Source organism: Pinus tabuliformis, chromosome 3_2 (genome assembly GCF_031772625.1).
Source record: "Pinus tabuliformis cultivar Carrire ecotype Pingquan chromosome 3_2, CPIR1, whole genome shotgun sequence".
Classification (NCBI taxonomy): domain Eukaryota; kingdom Viridiplantae; phylum Streptophyta; class Pinopsida; order Pinales; family Pinaceae; genus Pinus; species Pinus tabuliformis.
In genome coordinates this window covers 878,741,572-878,764,695 of record NC_142302.1, presented here as the reverse complement: position 1 = coordinate 878,764,695, position 23,124 = coordinate 878,741,572, and the positions used below count along the sequence as shown (strand labels likewise).

At 39.1% G+C, this 23,124-nt stretch overlaps 1 protein-coding gene across 3 annotated transcripts in view; it reads left to right on the top strand.

The window, feature by feature from the left end:
* GI (gigantea protein (GI)) overlaps window positions 1–23,124 on the top strand; it is a 103,626-nt gene that overhangs the window by 69,357 nt on the left and 11,145 nt on the right. For all 3 annotated transcript variants that reach the window (XM_089417114.1, XM_089417116.1, XM_089417115.1), the window contains exons 8-11: window positions 13,370–13,610; window positions 13,735–13,885; window positions 20,649–20,861; window positions 21,085–22,635. In XM_089417114.1, coding sequence (XP_089273240.1) covers window positions 13,370–13,610; window positions 13,735–13,885; window positions 20,649–20,861; window positions 21,085–22,635 — 2,156 coding nt within the window. The remainder of the gene's footprint in view (window positions 1–13,369; window positions 13,611–13,734; window positions 13,886–20,648; window positions 20,862–21,084; window positions 22,636–23,124) is intronic.

Genomic DNA, 23,124 nt, shown 5'->3' with positions numbered 1-23,124 from the left:
CAATCTGGTTCCAGTTAGGAAAAAGAGTGGAGAAATCAGACTTTGTGTGGATTTCAGAAATCTGAATAAGGTTTCTCTGAAAGACAACTATCCGCTACCCAAGATGGAATATATATTGCAGAAAGTAGTTGGGGCTGAGAGGATTTCCATGCTTGATGGTTTTTCCAGATATAACCAAATATTGGTGAATTCGAGGGATCAAGACAAGACAACATTTACTATGCCATGGGGCACCTTCATGTACTCCAAAATGCCTTTTGGGCTGATGAATGCCAGAGCAACATTTCAAAGGGCGATGGACATAGCATTTGCAATCGAGAAAGATAAATTTGTAGTGGTTTATTTGGATGACATAATAGTTTTCTTGCCATCAGATTTAGATCACCTGAAGCATCTCAGGCAAATTTTTCGAAAGTGCAGAAAATTCAGCATATCTCTCAGTCCAAAGAAGTCATACTTTGATATGCAGGAGGGTAGACTATTGGGGCACATAGTTTCTAAAGAGGGAATCCGAATCGATCTAGACAGAGTCACATCAATCAAAGGTTAAAACTGCCAAGAAGTAAAAGGGAAATATAGTCTTTCCTTGGTAGGGTAAATTTTTTGAGAAGATTTGTTCCAAATTTTGCAGAAATTGTAAGGGCAATTACCAATATGTTGAAAAAGGGCAATGAAATTAAATGGAAAGTTCCAGCTAGAGAAGCATTTGATGGAATTAAACATGCATTGATACAAACGCCTGTTCTTATAAGTCCATATTTCTCAAAGGAATTTTTGGTTTTTTCCTTTGCATCTGAACATACCATCTCTAGAGTATTATTGCAGAAAAACAGTGACAACTAGGAGCAACCTATTTCTTTTTTTCAGCAGATCATTAAGGGATGTAGAATTGAAGTACAATATCATGGAGAAGTAGGCATTTGCACTTGTTAAGACATTGAAGGACTTTAGAGTATATATTTTGCATTCTCATGTTAAAGCTTTTGTCCCTAACAATGTAGTTAAAGATATTTTAAGTCAGCCTGATAGTGATGGAAGAAGAGGTAAGTGGATTACTAAGTTGCTGGAATATGACTTGGAAATCAAGCCAACAAAGTTGATTAAAGGCCAGGGCTTAACAAAGTTTATGACAGAAAAAAATATTGATTCTCTTGGTATGGATTTTTTATCAATATGCTTGAATGACTCAGATGACAGGGTGTGTTTGAAGGTGTTTCATGAATTAAAACAATGCCCATGGTACAGTGATATAATCTACATTTTGTAGAATTTGGAGGCTCCACCAGGGACAACCAAAACCTGAGCAAGATCGCTGAAAATGAAAGCAATTAAATATTGTTGTCTTGATGGATATTTGTATTGGAAGGATCCATTAGGAATTCTCCTAAATTGTCTGATTGAAAGTGAAGCAAAGAAAGTTGTAACGGAATTTCATTAGGGAGTTTGTGGAGGACACCATTATTGGAAGGCTACAATAAATAAAATCCTTAGGGGAGGTTTTTATTGGCCAACTTTATTTTTAGATGTTCATAAGGAAGCGACAGTCTGTTTCAAATGCCAGATCTTTGAAGGAAAAACTAAGCTATTATCATTACCTATCATCCCTATCTCAGTGGAAACTCATTTTCAGCAATGGGGATTGGATTTCATTGGAGAAATTCACCCAACTTCTTCAGGTGGTCATAAATGGATCTTGACTATTACAGATTACTTTATGAAATGGATTGAGGCAATTCCAACAAGGAAAGCTACAGAAAGCGTGGTAATTCAGTTTCTAGAAGATATTTTTATTAGATTTGGCTGCCCGAGAAGGATTATATCAGACAATGCCCAAGCCTTTAAATCCCATAAAATTATCAAATTCTGTGAGGAGTATAATGTCAAGTTGGGCCATTCTACAGCTTACTATCCCTAGGGAAATGGCTTGGCAGAGTCATCTAACAAAAGCCTAATTAGAGCTATTAAAAAGTTGTTGGAAGAAAATAAAAACGGTTGGCATACTAAGCTGAAATTTGCTTTATGGGCAGACATAATTAGTACCAAAAGGTCAATCAACACTTCTCCATTTCAAATAGTCTATGGTACTAGACCATTCTTTCTAGTTTCTTTGAGCATACCAGTAATGAGGCTTTTGCAGGAGCATGATGCAGAGCCTAATGACTTTCATAAAAGAATCAATCAACTTATTGAAGCTGAAGAATTGAGTCAACAAGTCTACAATTAAGCAAAGCTGTTTCAAGAACAGTTGAAAAGGTATTTGTGAAAACCACTAAAGAAGATAACTTTCAGATCCAGGATACAATTTTGAAATGGGATGCATAGATCGAAGACAGGGGCAAACATGGGAAGTTTGACCACATCTGGAAAGGTTCATATCAGATTGCAACATATCGTGGCAAGAATGCATTTATTCTGCAAGATTTAAATGGAGAAATACTGCCTGGAGGTCTAGTAAATGGACGCTTTCTCAAACATTATATCTCTTGAAAAAACAATACTTAATCATTTCATTGTATATATCAGTTTTAATTTGGAAGTTTGCAAGTTTGGATAAGCATCCTGAAGGATTTGAAGTCCGAGGAGAAGGCCCTAAGGTTATGATGAATGATTATTAGAATAAAAAGTTCTCAGAAGTCTGTTTTAGTTTTCAGAGTAACTATTTTAGTTTTTAAGTAGTTTGTATGTAAATAAATTTGGAAAAGAACATTCTTTCCATTAATTAGAATCTGTTAGTGTGCTTAAAGAAAGTTGAAAATTTGTTTTAATTTACATTGTAATAAAGCAGGCATCTGGTCTACAAGGTTCTTGCCACCTACAAGTTGACAACATCCCCGTGAAGCCAGTTGTTATCACTTTTTTATTTTAGGGCTATAAGACATTTCAAATTTTTTATGAATAGTTTGGTCACGTTGACATTTGTTTTGTCGGCGCTATTTCAAAAAATTGTAACAAAAGTGCTAACAAATCAAATGCCAGCAATATTGAAGGATTGCAAACAAGCCAACGTTGACAAAACTAAAGTGGTATATGACCATTTGTATGCCGACAGCTGGCGCTAAGAAAGCCAACGTCAATGATATCTGAAAGCAATCAATTCACGGTAAAAAACATTGTTTACTCATTATTAGTTCCTTACAGTTGATTGACAGGGTAATCATAGCGATGTAACTGATATCTTATCACCAAATAACTTGCGGGTTAGTTATCATAATGCTGGACGAGTTCATTGCATCCTGTTAGTTTCAAAGATCATTGCTGTGGTTTCAGTATCAGTTGCAGTCTTTGTGGGCAGTTGTTGAGAAAAATGGGGAGGAGCGGTCACACGCAGAGAGGAGAATCGGAAGGCCCTGAGATTCTAGAAGCCATCCCAAAACTATGGGAACTGTTTCGGCAGGTTGGTTGGGAGCAGTTGTATTTCAGCTGCAATGGGTATCACAATGGTGTGGCACAGACATTTGCTGAGAGTTTTAATGGTGAAAATGTCAGAATTGCTGACATTTCGTTCTCAGGCACAGAGCTGAGTGTTTTAGAGGCAATTGGCATACCGATTGAAGGGGAACGCTGTTTCAAAAACAGAACCCTCGCTGGCATCGATGTTCCCTTTTTCCTTGAGGACGAGCACAAAAATGAGCAGTGGCAGTTGGGTGTACATAGAACGCTAATCGTCGTTCATAAATATTTCACTTGTGAGGGGCGGTACCATAGACTTGGTATGTTCCATTTTCTATTCTTAGCACATACCTCTCTAGTCAAATTCGTATCGATGTGCCTTTCTTATTGTTAAATAGTCTAAAAAATATGTCAGCCAAGGTCCAAAATAATCCGAAATCTGCTGTATATCATAAGAGCTTAATTAAATTGTTAGTAGTAGACCATTTGAAGAAATTAAACAGGAGTTGGGACCATTTCTTGTTCTTTGGAGGTTTCGGTACAGTAGGAAACGCTAGCTCTCTGACCGTTAAGAGAAAGAGACGCAAGGACATATTAAAGGCCCAAAAGATTGTGGTGAACCTTCTTCTTCCATCGTTAGAACTAGAAGCAAGGGAAGGGTTTCACGTCTGAAAACCTGTGTCCCTGGGCCATCATTAAAAAGAGTTTATGAAAGAAAGACCAGAAGAGCAGTTAGGACAAAGATGCCATCTCCTCAAAATCTTGGACCAGTTGGAACCTCAAACACATTTGAACAAAACCATGTAGGTCAAACACCAGAAGTTGCAGAGGAAGTGCTTGAAGAAACAGGGGAGGAAAATATAGCACGAGAGGAAGAAGAGAAAAAACCCACACTAGCTGAACTGTATGGGTTTCGAAAACCTCATACTAGGCCTGTGAATAAACTTTCAACTGAGTTTCAAATTGAAACAAAACCCCGCCCTAGCTAAAGAAGTTATTCAGAATCTCAGATAGATGATTCACCAATAAAGGATTTGGTGATAAATAAAGAGAAGGGCTCTAGTTCCAAAAAGCAAAAACAAAAGCAAGGCCCCAAAACCAAACCCAGAAAAGCTAAGGAAAGGAGACCTGTTCTCTCTGATGAGGCAGACCTGTTACTAAGAGCAGCAGAGCGGTAGAAAAATGACTAATTAAAACAGGTGCCTATTATTTTTTCAGCATTTCGCTTGGAAATTTTGCATAGAGTGCTAACAACTGTTTTTTTAGCGCTACGCTTTTCTGTTTTGCATCAAGCACTGAATTGTTTTGTCAGCTGCTGTTCCAGCTTAATTGCGATATACAGTGCCAGTCCTTTTGTCAAACCTGAACTTGGAATAGGTTTACAGCAGTGGTTAAATTCTGTTTTGTAAGGGTAACTGAAGGGTAAATATTCCACAGTTTTTACCTTTATGAGATTAAGTCCAAAGCTTATAAGAACCATGATTTTCAGCAGACTTTTAAGGCATAAAACAATGCAGTCTCCAGATTTTGTGATCGAAAATCAGCAGGCAGTTGTCACTGCATCTTCATCAACAATTTTTCTGGCTTCAGTTCATTTTGGATATCATGTTTAATCATACATCATGAAGAGACATCGGACCAAGCTTTATTTTTGAAAATGTATATTTAAATAGCATAAAAAATAGGATTTATTTTCCAGAAATAGATTACAGTTAAACTTCCTTCAAATTTTGATGTTTGTTGTAAATATTTTTGCTATAAACAATTTTAAAAGACAGAACAAGGGTTGGGATTTTTTGCAAAAACCTTGCATATTGTGTATACCTTTGATATTGATAGAATTGCTGTGAACAGTGTTACTTGTGCAAATTTTACAGAGATTCATGTGTGATAAGTTTCCTGTCAGTGTTTCTGGTGTATTCTTTTTCTTCTAAGCCAAATCTGGTTCATAACTCTTGCGTTTGGAAATAAGTGATTAAATTCGAACTCTGTCTGTAAGCTCAAATTTATATTTTCCAAATTTCTTATATGTTTTCAGCTTAAATTTCATTTACAGAAGTCATATGAATGCTCTGTTTTTGATGTTTATTCTCTACTGTCTCCTATCATAACTTGATGATGGTTTGTCTAAGAAATTTAAAGCTATCTTGCCTCTGTTAAACTTGTTCATATAACATGTAGCCAACAGTTTTATGTCAAGGGACTCTTTCGCCCAATGGTCCTTGTCTATCTTCTTTCCAAATAAAGTCCCGCGTTACCAACTAAATCTGGCCAATGAGCGAAATTGCCTGCTGCTTGGTGACAGTGAGTAGTAGAGTTTTAAGAAGAGATCCCTCTCCGAATTGAAGGGCCAACTTTCAATTTAAAGCGATTAGAGGTTACCTTCTTTCCCCCTATAGCCGGTGTTTTTTCTAAGTGATAACACACATCATAAGGTGCAAATGTACAGTTCCACAACCTATTATCCAGATAGAGTTTGGTGCCCATCCATTCCGTCTTGAGGTCATTTTCCGCCTAGTATCTTTCCTCCACAGAGTTAGATATCTTCGTTACTCGGCGGTGGGGAAAGAGCGTTAACCCTACCTAGCACTTTGCTCTTTAGAGGCCCTTTCTTTAGACCAGTCTATAGGATGTGCTCTTAGGTGGTTCTCAGAGGCATCTTGACCCCACCAGTCTGTGGCCATCTCCCAAGAGCGCATCCCCCCATTCAGATTCTCTCTTGATGTGCTGAGTCATCTTTTGTCAAAAAAACAGGTGCTGAACTAGTCCATCAGAGAGGATATCTACTGGCTATACACTCAGGTCACATGGACTTCACCTCCTACGGGCCTTGGTCCAGACTCCAAAGATGTCTTTCCATTTGGAGCATTTCTTAGAGTTGCAGGATGGCCTTATCATCTGGCCCCCCTACTTGCGCCGACATTGGATGCACTCTCTCAGGATACCCCTGGGGCAACTTTGTGTTGGCTCGCATCGTCTCAAAGTTGAGATTGACCATCATATTCCTTGGTCGGACATAATTTTCCAGGTGTGCCATCTTCTGGAGTCGGAGATTGAGTGGCACCTTATCTTTGGGTGCCCAATTTACAATGAGATTAGAGGATGTTTCCACTGTCTCTACAGGGTTTCCAAGGGTTCCCTTTCTACTTTTTTGCAATACTAGGACTAAAGATGCTTATTCCTTTTTATCAGGGAGATCTTTACCTACAGATCTCAACTCTTGCACACTTCTACTCACCATGGGGTTCCTACATCCATTACCTCTTACTTCTAGGTTGTTTTGTCTGGTCAAAACAACAAGCGGTATGCAGAGTTTCAATTTACAGCAGAGGGGAGAATGGCCAGACCTTGGGGTTTTCCGCAATCCCCCCCGTTCTATGATAGGCAGGTACATTCGAGACCAGCTCGTATATGTAGTACCATGCTTTAGTTGACCCACCCTTAGAGAGCCCGAGGGAATGGCTCGAGGTAGAGACAACGTAGGGTGCCTCTCGCTCGCCAGACCTCCTCCCAGACACAGTGCAACAAACAAAGAATGATTAGAAGCTTCTTCCTTTTTGCCTTTGATGTTGGGATGAACACTCGCTCATCTACTCCCCCTAGGATCATGCAGTTTGATTTCCTGATGGTTCTGGACGACCCAGACAAAGAGAGATTACCTTGCTTGCCTCCCTCGCCATCTCCCATTAGATTTGGGAGACGCTGACCTCATTGGCTTCATCTTTGGTTCCCCCCTCGCTTCATAGTCCAACATCAGATATACTTCGCATTTCTCATTTTTGGTCATCTCATATGACTTTGTACATTCTCTATTTGCATTTTTATTTCATGTCAGTTCTATTTTAGTCATATCTTAGTCTTATTAGCTTTGGAGTTACAATGGAGTTGCATTTTCACTCCCACATGTCTTGTACTTACATTGGATGTATCCTTTAGTCCCATTGACCTAATTTTGTGGCAACTTGAGGATTATAATAAAATTATCTTATCTTGTCTTATCTATCTATCGTCTTGCTTCAATGATGCTTAGCTCACGAATGATGAATGGAATGAACATGATTAATTAAATCACTTTATATTTATTTTCTTTTTCTAACTGTTCTAGTTACCATGCTTGGTCCACTCACAAGCGTATGATTTGAATGTATATTATTTCTTGATATATACATATATTAGAAATTTAAGTGTGTTGAAAAGAGGAACACCACCTCTCTAAAAACAAATAGGGACTTGTATGTTGGCCCTACAAGTTTGACTTTTTGCTCGACTAGAAAAAAGATCAACAAACCTATACCTACAATCCATCTATCATGTAGACTTCTCCCATTGGAAAATGATTTGTAGTTGACACATGGGAGAGAGCCACTTGGTTAGATTCCATTAAGGAAAACACCTGCTAGGTGCGGAGGAACCCACCAATAAGGCTAATAGGATTAAAGGTACAAGTGCTTTTGGTTAATATGGATGATCTGCCTTGTTCAATGCGAGATGATTGCCAATGAGGCTATTGGCCATCAAGGTGCTCAAGGTTCTGGATCACTTCTCAAATGATGCGTTGGAGTCGATAAGGAATGATCTATTAAGGTGAAGGCAGTGATGAAATCCTTTTCCTTAGCACAAAGTGAAAATGAGGAAGTAGAAGAAATGGTGCCAGATCCCTAAGGTTGGATGAGGAGTTGACTATCTTAGGGAGATGACTCAATGTGATGACTGAAGAGATAAAACAATAAGACCGAAGACTGCTATGTCTCTTTAAAATTACCCACCTATTAGATATAGTTATCACATATTGGAAAACATGACACTGTCATCCAAGATTGACCTAGACATGAGCACTTGGGAACAATGGGAAAATTGGCGACATCATACTCAAAGGTTTGAGGGAAAATAATGAACAACAAATTAATAAGGCATACATACAAGGAAATAACAGACCTGCCCCATAGGAGGATTTTATTATGTATGGAAACTAGACTATGTTGACATAAAGCAAAAGGAAAAAGGACTAACACTACAAACTAGACCAAGAAATCAGCTGAAAAAGAAAGGAAAATTACAAACTAAAACATCCCACCAACTATTCTAAAACATAAAAAATAGCAATACTAAAATCTGAAAAAAACATTTTGGAAATAAGGAAAAACTTGCTACCCATCTGTAGATATAAAGAATAACAACTACCCACATAAACCTAAAGATTTCACTTCTTTTTCTTCTCTCACTCTCTCTCTCTTTAAACTGCAGCCCACCATCTCTTATTCTAGAGTTTTGTCAAATCATGACCAATTAACATACTCAAATGACCAATGTAACCATGTGGCCAAGTGATTGGTGAGATGAGAAATATGAAAATAGTCAATCCTTCAATGCAACCAATCATGCAATCTCATAAGCCGAAAAGATGCCTTGATGTAGTTGCTATTGAAGAAACTTATGAAGGTTGTTGGTTGGATCTTGCATTAGGGGGATTTTGAGGTAAAAAATGGGCCTCAAAATAAGAAATGTACTAACAAAATTAACTTTAAAAGAACCAATAGGATTCAAAATGATGATGTCATCCCTAGTGGTAAATATTTTGGAGGGAAAATAAAACTATTTTTAATTGTATTTTTGACATATCTCCTTATAGGTTTATTCAAATGTTAAGTGTAGACACCCATTGAATGCAAAATTAAATTCTACATCTAACGAGTATCCACTTTGCATAATTTTGAGTAGATCCACATAAAATAAATTAAAAATACATTAAAAAAGCGTGTGAACATGCTTGGATTTGGATTTCAATTTCACATCCAACATGTATCTATACTTGATATTTGAGTAAACCTATAACGAGATAAGATAAAAATACAATAAAAAAAGTAGTTTCTTTTCCTTTTCTTTAAAAATTCATAAATTTTATTTATTATTTTAACTATTGTTTTATCATTTTCTTTAAGAGGCTTGTTACTGCTCAAACTAGCAGGGGTCCTAGGAGGGGATCCTAAAAGGGAAACTACTAGGTCAAGGGCAACAATGAAACGATAACCCACTGCTCCCTGCTCTTTACGAACTTTCATTGATGGGAGGAGACCCGGTATGAAGGGAATCACTAGATGGATGAATCAATGAAGAAATAAAGATACAAGGCTAACCGCCAAGATACAAGGCTAACCACCAAATCGGGCAAAGGAGACAAAAACATAGACCTAGCCCACTCTTTCCACCGAATCCCCCCACCAATCGATGCCCAAAATGTCCATGATAAGTAAACAAAGTTACTAACTACACCAATGAAAAGCCATACCTTCGAGGTCAGGGGGCCCACCTTTAAACATATGATAATAACAGATGGGTGAGGGACCATATGGTGGGTTCATGTGGCAGAGATGGTGGCACATCGAGCTATTTGGTGGCTGTAAGGGGTTGTTGGTTGAGGACCATCTAGGAAAAAAAATTCTCCTATGGGTATCACCCACAAATTTGTGGGTAGCAGGGCTCAAACGTCTTTGTGTACTTTATTCATTTCACTGTTGTAGATTTCCGCTGTGCAAAGTGTTTGTAAGTTGGGGGTTCCTAGTTTGTTTGTGTGCTTGGTTAGCCTCAGACCAGAGCTAGGGCCTAGGGAAAATTCAACAAAAGGGGCTCGACTCCCCCCTAAATTTTGTGTAAAAACAATAGCTTATGAGTGGGGAAGCCTAATATTCAACCTTTGGGCCCTACTAATGCTATGCAATGAATGATTATGTTAAATTCTCCTTTATCTTTCATTTTCATCCTTTTACTTAAATTTTTAACATTACTATTAATTGTTTTAGCATGCTTGAGAGTGGTTCCAACCTCATTGGATTTCATATGAAGAAAGTAGAATTTTGGATCCTAGTCAAAATCTAGTACAGTTAACAGTGTTTAGGATTTCAAGATTGGGTGGATTGCAATGTTTCCATTGGATTTTATCATGTATGAGGGTATGGAACTAGCATTTAATCAAGAGCACCAAGCTCTCTATGTACCTCGATGTTGGTGGCATTGATTGTTGAACTCCTCTATCATGACCCTAGTAAAAATGTACCTATCACTCAAACAAAATCTTGATTTGACATGTTAAGCTTTTTCTATCTTATTTTAATGCTTAGAGGGTGATATTGATGATGAGGATTCTCATATAGGCAATGATTTTGATGATATGTAGGTATTTGTTGTAGCATGATTTTTTTTTGGGACTATAGAGGCCATCTAGAGCCTCTTTGTTGATGTATTTTTGGTTCAAAGATGGATTGAACTTGGTCCTATTTTGGTTCTATGCACCTTTACTTGCTACATATATGAAAAAAATTGCATATTTGTGTATAATGGTTTGGATTCATATGGATGCACATGAATATTTATGTATTTTTTTCAAAATTTATATATTTATGTATCTTTTGGTTGACTGGTTTTTTGGTTTGTATTTTTTCCCAATTCTTGGTTTTGGGGTCAACTAGTTTGTTGACCAGTCTGGTTCTGATAACATTAGTTCATTATCCATCGTTCATTTTCATTGTTGACTCTCGACTCTAGATGCTGATGACATGTGGATCTCCCCGTTCCCACATCCCCTGTCCTGGAAACTTGGTGGAACATTGGCTTTGGAGTTTACTACTTGCATTATGTATCACTCGTCCAATGTCTTCTATTCTCATTTAAATGTTCTTGGGCCTTGGCACTTACTCATTTATTCATGAATCTGTATTCTAAATCATACTGTTAAAACTTAAAAGTTTAAAACTTATATACTTTCTTTCAAAGTTCCAATATAGATTTTTGAAATAGCACACTATCTAATATATACGACACGTTTTACTGTTTTCCTAATTTTTAAGGGGCCACATTTCCAGCGCATTTCTGTTTCTCCATATCACACAACTTTCCTATATATATATATATATATATTTTGCATATCCATGTTTCTTAATATTTTTGGGTTATGTTTCTAGCATGTTCTTATTTCAAATATGTGTTTTTGTTTCCTCACACCATGCAATTTGGGGGCACAACAATCTGGTCTCTAATCTCCACCAAGCTCGTAGATGAAAATTAGACTACTGATGTAGATGCCAAATCCACTGAAAGCAGCCCACAAACATTGCCAAATTAGCTTCAAGCTAACTCCGAATCAAATCTCTTCACCATGGCTCCACAGTCTCCAAAATCAAATGCTCACAAATGAGAGATGTGAAGGAAATAGATGGGGCAGGTACATTGATTTAGGGATAGCTAACTCTGTATCAAATCTCTTCACTGCAGCTCCGGAATCATCAAAACTAAATGCTCACAAATGGGACGTCTGAGGGAAATAGAGGGGGCAGGGTCATTCTATAACATTGGTTTAGGGTTTGGGAGGTAGGGGGAGGTTTTTTTTCTTAATTTTTTCTTTTCCTCTCCCCTTTTTTTTTTCATTTTATTCCCCAGAGGCACACACTGGTCTACAGACCAGCTCTTAACAGGAACCAGTTTGAACCTGCAGGTTCCATATGAAACTGACCTCCCAGCCCAGTTACCCACCCATTTGGGCCCTCCAGCATTTGGACTGTTTCTGATAACACTACGTTGTAGTAGTACTACATAAGTCAGTGTGTGTAATAATAACTCTGCCGACCTCTTATATATAAAAGTTCTCACTCATTGCCCATGTAGGCCCATTACCAGGCCAGTCTAGCTTTTACATTTACATTTGACCCTCATTAGGGTCAATAGATACTTTGCAAGTAATTAAAAGGACTTCTGGACAAGGATAATGTTAAGACAGGTGAGTGCGTAGAGGTAAGAGAGAGACAGGAGATGATCAGAAGCCTAAAATAAAAGGTCGGTAAGTGCATTTGCTTTTCTAAGTTTCTCTATAATTCAACTCGGGAATTAAAATACTTGCTGGGTAATAGTATTGGGGCAGATGTGCAGGTGTGAACAGATGGGGTGAATGCTACTGTGAGGAATGACATTGAATGAATTTGAAACTGACTGCTTGATTGGTTTGCTAGTTTGGATGGCACATGTGCCAAAGTGTTGATAACTGCACACTTGAATTCACAGTGATAAACGAATGTTTCATATTTCATTTGTGGGATCAAGTTTTAGCCTGTTAACTTTTGAAACTTGAATGTAGTGACTAAAAGAGCAAATAGTAGTGAATATATCATCACAAGCTGTACAGAAAAGAAAAGTTATGAAGGTATGAGCAATCGAGGACATATTTATTATGAACATTAAGAAGACTTACAAATGTATGAGTAGTCAGTGGCATCTGAACATTAGATGTACAGAACTTAGTAACATAGATAGATTGAAGGACGTATTAAATTAAATAAAAAGATGAGGGGATGAATTATGTGACATGCGTGGACAACAATTGATGGAGATAAGGGCTTGACTATAGAGGAGATGATTGGGGGAAATATTGGTAACACACTTAAAACATAATTATCGTTATATTTTTTATATTGCACTTTGAGTAAATAGGGTTTTTATGTTGGCAGATTTTGAGAGGCATTAACCAATTGAAAAGCAATGATGCATGCAAAAGGATTCAAGCCAAAGCAAAAGCAATAAGATGTGTTAATTGATGGAATGAGATTTCTCATGGGAGCAATGTTGTCATTGCTAGCACTGATTTGTAGATGATGGGAAAACAATGGATGGGATGGGATTATAACTAATTAATGCATTTATTCTTGTAGTCATTAAGATGAAACATTTTATGGCTATAGGACTGTTATGACCTTAAAACATGGATATAGATAGAATTATTGTTTTGTTTTTATCACGAATAAAAACCAATGAAGATGGAAGGTTATTCATTCAATTGGAAAAAACAAGGTTCTGCAGATTGTTTGGAAACTTTTCTCTCTAAATATATTGAGATGGTAGACATGACAGTTCAATGACTTATTATGATTTGTCTCAAATGCTCGATTTAATTTTTTGTTCAATAATTTGACTCTGGAATTCTATGCATGAATGACAGCTGGTGGTCGAGGACCAGGAAAACACCCACAACTTATGCCATCAACGCCAAGATGGGCAGTTGCTAATGGAGCTGGAGTCATTCTCAGTGTCTGCGATGATGAAGTTAGTCGTTATGAGACTGCCAATCTGACTGCTGCTGCTGTTCCTGCTCTCCTCCTTCCTCCTCCAACAACAGCTTTGGATGAGCATTTGGTTGCAGGATTGCCTCCTCTTGAACCTTATGCTCGCTTATTCCACAGGTGAAGTTTTCCTGTGATTTGAATCTTCTACTCACAAATTCAACAATTCCTGTTGTTGGGTTGTAATTTTCAACATGATTGAGATTTATTGAATTTTTTATCTGTCATGTTTTGCCAATGACAGGTACTATGCAATTGCTACTCCTAGTGCAACACAGAGGCTACTTTTGGGCCTGTTAGAGGCACCTCCTTCTTGGGCTCCGGATGCACTTGATGCTGCAGTACAGCTTGTGGAACTTCTGAGAGCTGCAGAAGACTACGCATCTACAATGCAAGTGAGTAGATATAACCTTACTATTTGTACGGTTAATCCTTTTTTCTTTTCCTTTTTTCTGTTTACAACATCTGAAGGGATCCATATATCATTTGTAGTTTGCAAGTATCACTGTTTGATACTTTAGTCTTAAAATAGATATAGGATTAGAGTGTTTTAAGTGATATGTTGATGTTATTCTTGCTTGTGAGTTTCAGGAAAATAACTTTTGTTAGGCACTCTTTGATCACTAGAGCAGGGCTCTATCTAAATGATTTAGTGATATGCTAATAGTTTGGTTGGCCTTACATAGATGCATTATTAGATATATATTGATGCTATTCTTGGTTATGAGTTTCAAGAAAGTAACTTTTCTTGGACACTCTTCGATCACTAGAGCAGGGCTCTATTTATATGATTCAGACTTTCAGTGTTATGCTAATTTGAAGGATTTTGAACACAACCAGCTTTATAGCACTTAAAAATATTGTGTTCAAAGGCAAAACACCTCGCAAATTGTTAATTTTAGGTATGTTCTATGCTTAGAGCAATTTATTTCAATTTTCACAGTTAGCTCCATATCTTTTCCAGATTAGCAATCACATCAGTGTTAAAGTAAACTGCAGATAGAACATAAACATAAATCACAGAAGACAAGCCAAGACAAGAGGACACAAGATGTGACGCTAGCCAGGGACAAACCCCAATGTGGGGAAACCCTTGATCAATTCTTCTTATATGTTCTTCAATAGTTCAGCAGAGAGAGAGAGAGATAGTACGTTTACAACAGAAGTCAACACTTTGACTTATCTAGATAAGAGCATAGATCATCTCTAAGAAGATGATACATGAGATCAGTTGAAGACATGCTGCTTCAACTAATTCTCCAAGGTGACTCCTTCACTTATCGTTGTGCTGCATTTCATCATCATGCTGCACCTCACCGAACTGCACCACGCTGCACCCATCATCACTATGCTGCATCTCATCACGCTTCATTAATCATGACTGTACCCATCACTATACTGCATTATGTGCCATTGCTGCACCATGTTGCCATGCTGACCTATGTGTTGGCTGCACTTTTCTTGCTTGTTGTCCCTAGCATGCTTGTTGTCCTTAGCATGCTTGTTGTTGCATGTTAGTTGTCCCTTGCATGCTAGCTGTAACATTGCATGCTTGGTGTATTGGCTGCTAAGTACCATACAATTGTCCCAATGTTAGTTAGCTGTCCCTTGCATGCTACTTTCCTTGGGAGATAGATGCTTTGGCTGTTTCGGCAGTTCTGGCAGTTTCAGTTTCAGCTGTTCCCGGTAGTTTCGGTTGTTACCGGCAGTCCCCATGTTGTTCCCTGGCAGTTTCGGCTTTTCCAGCAGTTTTTGGCTTTTTCGGCAGTTCTGGCGTTTCCAGAGTTTTCCGGCTTTTCTGGCAGTTCCGGCTTTTCCAACAGTTCCGGCTTTTCCGGCAGTGCTGGCTTTTCCGGCAGTTCCGGCTTTTCCGGTGTTTCTGGCATTTCCGGCGTTTCAGCATTTCCGGCTTTTCCGGTTTTTTGCCCTCTGGATCATGGCAACGTTATTCCTTAGGATCTCTCCTCCTACTAAAACCCAAAGACAAGTAGAGAGAGGAAGAGATCCCAAGTGTATTGAAATGACTTGAAGGCCACCTCTATTTATACTAAGACATTGAGCACATGTGGGGTTTATTTGGTTGTTGGCCGACTTTGACGAATTGTCTTATAACACAAATAAATTCATAACTCCAAGAATACTTATTGGAATCGGATAATCTTTAGATCAATCCTACACCTCTCGATGAGAGGGATCCAAGAAAAATATCAGCTGCCATAAATAAGATGACCCACATGGAGTTTGGCCCTAGTTGCCAATTTTAACACTCCCTCTCGAGTCTCAACTAGGGAGAACTTCATCCGTTGATCCATATGTCTGACTGTACTATCTCTGCCATCAGTGCCCTGCACTGCTCTGATCTGCTGAGCTCTGCTCTGTTGAACTGTGAAGAAGAAGAATTGATCGAGAATGTCTCATACCATTCTTTACTGACCCGAAGTCAGTTTCATCTGAAGAGAGTGTGTCACATCACTCTTATTGACTCGAAGTTAGTTTTATTGATCCCAAATCAATATCACAAGAGAGTGTCTCAAACCACTCATACTGATCCCAGATCAATTTCATTGATCCCAGATCGATGGAGGTCATCCTAGCATAGGGAGTATGGTAGATACAACGATGTGTCCATTGATAGTACTACTATGGTCCCTATCCTCATTTCCCTGCTTATTGATCAGATGAGAGGTACTTCCCATGAGTCCCAGACTTCATGGGTAGGATGCCTCGACAGGAGAACTAATCATCCTGTCCACAGGAGAACGAATCATCCTGTCAGTGGATGCCACGGAGAACTAATCATCTTAGCCCACAGGAGAACTAATCATCCTGTTCCACAGTTGCCACAGAGAACAAATCATCCTGGCCCACAGGAGAACTAATCATCTTATTCCATAGTCGCCACGGAGAACAAATCATCCTGGCCCATAGGAGAACTAATCATCCTGATTCACAGTTGCCACGGGAGAACTAATCATCCCGACCCATAGAAGAACTAATCATCCTGTTCATAGCGCACCACCAGGGGAAGGTGAGTCGCCCTGTGGCCATACGTTGCTCCAGTAAGTACCCCAAGCCCCCCAGAGCTCCTAGAGCTCAATGCATCAACATGCAGGACCCTTATAAGGTCTCTCAACGACTCCAAGTCGTTCGGGAAAGTCACAGATTTGACCTTTCCTCGGGTTTTTGACAAAATGTCTGTGACCTGTACATCAGTCTCAATGCGATGGAGCCTCCTCACTCATTGACTTACCATATCGCAGATAAGGTAGTTTCTGATGTCTATCTGCTGGAGCAATCATCGAATACGGGATTCCTCAATAATCAAATCCCCCCTCTGGTTGTCATAGAGAATCACAGTGGTATTCATCATGTGTACAAACAAATCACTCAAGAGCTTCTGAAACCATGCAACTTCACACAAGATCATACTTGTATCTATGTATTCAGTCTCGGCGGTGCTTATAGCAACCAAATTCTGCTTCCTGCTCATCCATGATATCGAAGTAGAATCCAAAGAGAACCAGCACTGAGAAGTGCTCTAGTGATCCTCCACACTACCTGCCCAGTCAACATTCGAATAATCATGCAGTTTCATATTTCCGGCAGTGTATCTCAATCCATGAGAGATTGTGCCCCGAAGATATCTCAGAAGATTCTTGACACCAATCTAGTGAGGCTCAACCAAATATGAGCTCACCATGCTAACTGCAAAACATATGTCCGAATGGAAGTTCACCAAGAACATCAACGCGAACGAGTTTATGAAACTCAAAGGCATTTCCCAAATCTGGTCTAACATCACTACCATATAACTTTTGAAAGTTAAGATCCTCGAGGTAGTCACAGACTCACAGGGTTGCAGTTTATCATTCCACATCCAGAATCCAACTCCCTCTTACTTCTGCAAATGAGAGGGTCTGCACCTGTCAGAAATAGGTCGTCCTCATAAGGTGCCGGTATGAGAGGTCTATCATCCACAACCTTCGGGTAATGGTTTGGATCGGTTTCACTCCTAGTGAATCTCAGCTTCATCAGACAACTATCAATCCTCTCATACTACGCCCGGGGTGTTTTGCTTCAAGCCATAGAGGGCTTTCTTCCACCTGTATACATGAGATTCCTGATCATGAATCTCAAACTCCTCGGGTTGTTCCAAACCTGTGGACCTGCTACATGAGGGGAATGGTCCCCTTATAATATTTTCCTTCGGTACATCTCAGACATGTACCTTCATGCTCTACTTGAATTCAGACATCCCTATCACCATTTGACTCACATCAGGTAGGGCCCCATAGGTAGACCTCCGGTGTTATAGATGTGATATGTCAATTGACATGATCCCCAATGGACCATCCTGCAACTTGATACAAATTGCCAACCTTGAACCCATGAGAAAAAGCATCTTTGAAAATTATATTTTTTAACATGTACCTTTCCATCGATGAATGCCACCCTGAAACCTTTGACTTCCATTTCCGAGATGGACACCAGGTTCTTCTTGTGATCAAGTACATAAAAGAGATTTTGTAAATGAATCGAGTTACCCTTATTCAATTGAGAGTTAACATTCCCTACACCCTTTTAGGAATAGGTGGCATCGACTCCAAGTATAATCCCTTGATTGTTTCCATCTCTACCAAATTAGAGAGTGCACCCATCTATCCGATGAAGTGCCTTGAAGCACTACAATCTATAAGCCAGATTCCCAAAGAATCTGAAGGAGAGGGCCAATACAAGATAATGCTTTTTTATCTTATCAGAAACAACATTTGATTCTTCATACCTGGGGTTCCTTGCTTTCTATGAAGAGTCGACCATTTCCTTGATGACCTGCATTACCTATCATTCCTTTGATCATTGAAGATGTCCCTGGAATGATTGTTATCATCATCAAGTGATGTGTCCCTGCCATTCAGACACTCCTTCGCATAATGGCCGAACTAGTTATCTGCCTTTCCTTCCACCCTGAGATCTGGTCTTCCAATGAAGTGATCTTTAGGTAGGCGGCAGGCCATATTCCGCTGCGCCATTTTGATAATATTCTCTGCTTTGACTTCACCCTTGGTGAATTTGAAGAGGGATGAGGAATCCATTGATCCTTTTGTCCTTTCCCAACTGTCTTCGGTGATTGCTCTTTCACTCTTGCTTGGGCATTGTCTTCACCTCAGCTCTGATACCATGTTAATTTTAGGTATGTTCTATGCTTAGAGCAATTTATTTCAATTTTCACAGTTAGCTCCATATCTTTTCCAGATTAGCAATCACATCAGCATTAAAGTAAACTGCAGATAGAACATAAACATAAATCGTTGAAGACAAGCCAAGACAAGAGGACACAAGATGTGGCGCTAGCCAGGGACAAACCCCAATGTGGGGAAACCCTTGATCAATTCTTCTTATATGTTCTTCAATAGTTCAGCAGAGAGAGAGAGAGAGAGAGATAGTACGTTTACAACAGAAGTCAACACTTTGACTTATCTAGATAAGAGCATAGATCATCTCTAAGAAGATGATACATGAGATCAGTTGAAGACATGCTGCTTCAACTAATTCTCCAAGGTGACTCCTTCACTTATCGTTGTGCTGCATTTCATCATCATGCTGCACCTCACTGCACTGCACCATGCTGCACCCATCATCACTATGCTGCATCTCATCACGCTTCATTAATCATGACTGTACCCATCACTGTACTGCATTATGTGCCATTGCTGCACCATGTTGCCATCTTGACCTGTGTGTTGGCTGCACCTTGCTTGCTTGTTGTCCCTTGCTTGCTTAATGCCCCTAGCATGCTTGTTGTTGCATGCTAGTTGTCCCTTGCATGCTAGCTGTAACATTGCATGCTTGGTGTATTGGCTGCTAATTACCATACAACTGTCCTAATGTTAGTTAGCTGTCCCTTGCATGCTGCTTTCCTTCAGAGACAGATGCTCCAGATGTTTCGGCAGTTCCCGATAGTTCTGGCAGTTTTGGATGTTCCCGGCAGTGCCGACAGTTCTGGTTGTTCCCGACAGTCTCGGCAGTCTCGGCAATTCCGACTTTTCCGGTAGTTCTGGCTTTTCTGGAAATTCCGGCTTTTCCGGCTTTTCCGGTAGTTTTGTCTTTTCCGACAGTTCTGGCATTTCCGGCATTTTTAGCTTTTTAGCATTTCCGGCTTTTCCGGCTTTCTGCCCTCTGGATTAGGGCAACGTTATTCCTTAGGATCTCTCCTACTAAAACCCAAAGACAAGTAGAGAGAGGAAGAGATCCCAAGTGTGTTGAAATGACTTGAAGGCCACCTCTATTTATACTAAAATGTTGAGCACATGTGGGGTTTATTTGGTTGCTGGCTGACCTTGACGAATTGTCTTATAACGCAAATAAATTCATAACTCCATGAATACTTATCGGAATCGGATGATCTTTAGATCAATCCTACACCTCTCGATGAGAGGGATCCAAGAAAAATATCAGCTGCCATAAATAAGATGATCCACATGGAGTTTGGCCCTAGTTGCCAATTTTAACACAAATGCATTCACAATTCCAAGATAAATACTTACAACTTATTTATCGCATACAATGACAATTCTAGGTTTAGTTCTTTGGAAGAACATAATTTGGATAAAACTTCATGGGAGGATACCAGATATAGAAATGGTCTGACAAATGATAAGCCTTTGTTATGGAAAGATATTATCTTAAAACTCTTAGGATTCTTTTGACTGTTGGGAGGGAATTTTCATGATCTTTGTTGAACTTGTATGAATAAAGGCACCAAATAGATTCTTCTCATTTGATTTGTATTTGTTTTTATTAAGTTTACAGTTGTACCGTTTAGAAGGCCATACAAAACGCTGGAAAGTAGAAGTTGAAATGCAGATCACTATTTTATCTGAGGAATATATAGCTTATATTCAAATCTTTGTTCAGAATGCTCAATAAATTACTGTGATGGAAGGCTAAAATGATAAGAAGCAAGCAGATCTAGATAGATACATCATGCTATCTACTTTCCCTATGATATATTAAATGTGACATGCCATGATGCAATTAGAAATGTATTAGCTGTTTTTATCTCTTAAGGGTACAGATGGTGAGAATGTTTCAGTTTTTATCTGTGGGATGCAACCTTCTCTTTCAGATGGAGTTCTAACCACCATCTTTGTATTACAGCTTCCTAAAAATTGGCTGCATTTGCATTTTCTACGTGCAATTGGTACAGCTCTGTCCATGAGGGTTGGCATTGCTGCTGATGCTGCAGCAGCCTTGCTCTTCCGTACACTTTCACAGCCTGCATTGCTTTTTCCTCCTCCTCGACTTGCTCAAGGTGTTGATGTTCAGTGTGACATGTATGGTGCTTTTGGTCCTTCAAGCAGTGGAGAGCAGGTAACTTTGAGTCATAATTTTCCGATGCTCTTATTGATATTTTATTGCAGTCTTTTATATTATAATAGAGTTGTTGGTAGGACTCTATATCGTGGTTGACAATAAGGATCATAGTTTTTTGTTGGTGCATTTTATTTTGCATCTTATCTAATATCCTCAGATGCTCAAATACCAAATTAATTGTTTCTGCTCTCCACTTTTATAATGTTCAAAATTTTTACAGATAGAAATGGAAACATATCAAGCTAATATCGAAGCCACAGCCCAAGGTGTGGCCTCATTAATGCGTCATCATGGGCCTGAGGTAGAATGGAGAATTTGTACTCTTTGGGAAGCTGCATATGGTCTGCTCCCTCTGAGTTCGTCAACTGTGGATTTACCTGAAATTGTAGTGGCAACTCCTTTGCAACCGCCAGTTTTATCATGGAATCTATTTCATCCTCTCCTCCGTGTTCTGGAATATCTACCTCGGGGAAGCCCATCAGAGGCTTCATTAATGAGAATATTTACTGCGACTGTCCAAGCAATACTGCAAAGAACCTTTCCTGCAGAACAATCAATGGAACAGACTAGAAAAACACGAAATTCCCATGCTGGTGCTGGTCCAACCTCCAAGAACCTTGCTGTGGCCGAGCTCCGTGCTATGGTTCATTCTTTATTTACAGAGCCTTGTCTTCCTTTAGATCTTGCTTCTCGTTTACTCTTTGTGGTCCTTACTGTTTGCCTTAGTCATGATGCTGTGCAAAATGGGAGCAGAAAAGCAATAAATGATAGAGGTGTACTTTCAAATTCAACTATGAGAGATCAGCAGGCTATTAATGGAAGCCAAAAAGTAAATGGGCACAGAGCCAACAAAGAGAGAGGGGCAGCAGCAACTTTCAGTTCATACATTCTTGCAGCTGTTTGTGCTCAGGCATGTGAAGTGCAATTGCTCTCTTTTACATCACCTATGGTAAACTGTGTACACCCACCTCATTCTGTTCGAGCGGCAAACAGCATCAGTGGACATGTCAAAGGACTACCAAATGGGGTCTATTCTGCTGTGAATCATACCAGAAGGTTATTAGGGATTTTAGAGGCACTTCTGTCATTAAATCCATCTGCTGTTGGCAATACTGCAGAAAATTACAGCTCTAGTGAGATAGTTGCTGCTGCTATGGTAGCTGCACATATATCAGATCTTTTAGGAAGGTCAAAGGCATGCATGCATGCACTGTCTGTCATGATGAGATGCAAATGGGATCCAGAGCTATGTGCCAGAGCCTCATCAGTTCTTGTTCTTATTGATGCTAATAGCAAAGCAGTTGCTTCCATTATAGACAAGTCCGAATCATTTGTTTCACATGTTCAGTATAGAGGAGAAAAGAATTACAGTATGGATACAGCTGCTTATTCTGGAGTAGGAATACATGCAGAGGTGGCAATTGACCAAAACCCTGAAGGCGGCAATATTTTATCCTTTGAAAATTGCCATGGTCAGGTGGAGGTTAAGTCTCACAATGGACAAGAGCAACACTTTATGGATGTGGTTATTGTTGGTTCTGGAAAAGTTATTGCTAACCTACCAATGGATGCATCAGATGTGGCCTCTCTCCTTACCGTGGACAGACATAAATGGGTAAATGATAATGTTGGAAATTTTGTCACAGCTGTGCTGGAAGAGAAACAAGATTTGTGTGTAGCTTCTGTACCGTTGCTCTGGCAGAGGCTGATTACGGCTCCTGAAATGCAAATGAGTGTTGAAAGTACATCTGCCAAACAAGGTTGGAGGCAGGTAAGAATCCATATATTTCTACTTCGTCTGATGGTCTCTTTTTCCTCTCTATATATTTTTTCTGTTCTCTCACAAGCATATACATGCATAGAAATGCTGTGTCCCAAAAAAACATTCTTTGTATACATGCAGTGTGCACAGGCCAAAACGCTAAAGGATGTTTGCATAACTACACACGGGTGTATGTGCATAGTTTTTCATGTTTGTCATTTGTTATGTACATATTTTTTTCTGTTTCTCATTTGCATGCAGTGTGCAGTGTGCACAGGCCCAAATACTAAAGGATGTTTTGTGTATGTGGACATTGTTTGTTTTGTTTCTTATTTTCTATTGTGGATGGTTAATACTTGTATCCTTTTTCCTTTATTGATTTGCTGTTACATGTGCCTAATGTTTGCCATTATAATTTGAAGTTTAATCTTGTGATATGTTGCCGACATATCATGATGTTTTCAAAATATTGCCATATTTTCAAAATTTGAAAAATAT